This window comes from Mizuhopecten yessoensis, unplaced genomic scaffold (genome assembly GCF_002113885.1).
Source record: "Mizuhopecten yessoensis strain PY_sf001 unplaced genomic scaffold, ASM211388v2 hete_36164932, whole genome shotgun sequence".
Taxonomy (NCBI): Eukaryota; Metazoa; Mollusca; class Bivalvia; order Pectinida; family Pectinidae; genus Mizuhopecten; species Mizuhopecten yessoensis.
The window spans coordinates 2,162-4,522 of NW_018485222.1; the positions used below are offsets into that span (position 1 = coordinate 2,162).

The 2,361-nt window shown below is 37.3% G+C and overlaps 1 protein-coding gene across 1 annotated transcript; it reads left to right on the top strand.

The window, feature by feature from the left end:
* Positions 1 to 565: 565 nt before the first annotated feature.
* On the top strand, positions 566 to 2,056 carry LOC110444714 (major vault protein-like; the record flags this gene model as incomplete). The annotated part of the gene is made up of 3 exons (XM_021489078.1): positions 566 to 760; positions 1,257 to 1,452; positions 1,706 to 2,056. Coding segments are annotated over exons 1-3 (690 nt in total), but the record flags the coding sequence as incomplete, so codon positions are not given.
* Between the last annotated feature and the right edge of the window lie 305 nt (positions 2,057 to 2,361).

Below are 2,361 nucleotides of genomic sequence, written 5' to 3' on the forward strand. Positions count from 1 at the left end.
CATGGTCACTTAAACAAAATGTCAAACTTCGTGGTAGTCAAATGTCAGATGATATTTATATTCATGCATAAACAAAAAACGATCCTAGAAGATTGACAAACATTGAAAAAGTTATCTATATTCAGTGAAAATAGGAAGTCTAAAATCATTCACTTGTGACTACAATTTTACAAACTGAATACCTGTTTGTTTGGGCCAGGGGGAACGTGACCGTCACCAATCAGAATGATTTTATTTTCAGTTAAAACTTTATTTAGTCTTACAACTATTATGAAACAAGTTTTATCAAATACCATTAATCAATCAGGATGTCTGTAACAGCAGATTTTCATATTGACTTGTGTCTGTATAGTACGTACCAGGAAACCAATAAAAAAACCTAATGTTTGTTACTTTTGTTTCCAAAAAATATTCAAATTAACCAATCAGAATGTCTTTTTGTTGTAAATAACCAATCAAAATGTAAGTTGTCATATCTTACCAATTGTTGAATTAATAATGTCTGCGTTATATACATTACCAATCAGAATAATGTCCTATACATGTTTGATGCAAAAAATAAAATAAAATCATACAACCAATCAAAACGTCTTATTTGTTACAGATAACCAATCAAAATGTCCGTCTCTCGTCGTGGAGGAGAGGAGCTGTCCTTGTTCAGGATCCCTCCTTACTACTACCTCCATGTCCTCGACCAAAACCTTAATGTTACCCGTTTGGAGATCGGGCCCCAGACCTACATCCGCCAGGACAATGAAAGGTGAGGCTTTTGCACAAAATTTACTGCAGAGGATAAACAGGTTTCTTCTGAATGTAGAATCCTGACTTGACAAGTAGCTTTTCTCTTGTTTACATTCATGGCTGATAATTCATTTTTGAAGGAGCATTTGTGGACATTTTTTTAATTGATGTACAAATTATATTTACACTGCAAAAATGGATGTAGGGCCGGCCGGTTGCTCACAGGAACAAAAGCTCTGCCATATTTATCCTACAATAAGCCTGGGGGGGCCAGTGCATAATTTCTGACTCAAAATAGGGATGGGCTTATTACAGAGAAGTTAAAATGTATTTGTTGAAATTTTATTTAAACTGAAATAGATATGGATGGGCAGATAAATTTGGTTTCCTATTTGATTTATTATAGTGCAAACTTTTAACTGAATCGGTATATAGTGAAACATGTTTTTATTTAATTCTGTAATTCTTCAAAATCTTTGAACTCCTGTCTTATAAGAAGTGTCTCGTGTCTACAGGGTGGTGTTTGGGCCGGAGAAGATGATCACAGTTCCCCCGAGGAACTACTGTCTGATCGAGAACCCCCATGTCCGCGACAAGGACAACAAGGTTGTACTGGACAACAGCGGCCAAGCCAAACTTCTCCACGCTGACCAGGAGATTCGTCTTGCTCAGGACCCTTTCCCTCTCTACCCTGGCGAGGTCTTGAAACAGGTAAGACAGCTTAAAATGTTCATATTTGATTGACTGAGTTTGTTTAAAGTTTAGAACATAATTGAAAGTATTTTTATATCAAATTAGCATTAATGACACCAGCATTATATAAGAATCAATGTTTTATTTCATTGAAGTTGATCTATCCAAAATATATAGGAATAAAAGTCACTCTCTGCCATCTAGTTGTCCTGAAATGTATTTGTGAAGGTGTAATTCATTATATATTGATGATGTAAATTTGTTACTTTAGGTTGTGACACCCCTAAAAGTTGTGAATGCTAACTCAGCTCTCCGTCTCCGATCCATTCTCGACTTTGAAGCTGAGGATGACATTAAGAGGACTGCTGGTGATGAATGGTTATTTGAAGGACCCGGGACTTACATCCCTCGCAAGGAGGTGGTGATTGATGAAACTGTTCGCGCCACTGTGATCCGTCCTAACCAGGCAATCCGTCTCCGGGCTCGTAAGGAGACGATCGACCGTCAGGGAACACCCCGTGTCACTGGGGAGGAGTGGCTTGTTAAGAAGACGGGAGCCTACCTTCCCGGGGCCTATGAGGAGGTGGTCGACATCGTCAATGCTTTCGTCCTCACAGACAAGGTATGGCATTGTATATCACTTACAAGTAGTCATAAATGTCAATAAAATCAAGACCTCACCTCAAATTTCTTTTCTTAAGTTATTGGAAAATTTTACTATTGGGTAAACGGGAAAATATTCACATAATGTTATTGTAATTTCACTCTGAAGTACAATATATATACAGTGGACAGATATTGATAAAAAGTCAAATAAAGCTGTATGCTGTACTAGACGGATATAATGATGTAGTATTGATTTGCACAACTCTGTCCAAAAATAAGCTGTAACTGTCAAAATTAACTCATTCACCCCTGAAGACACAT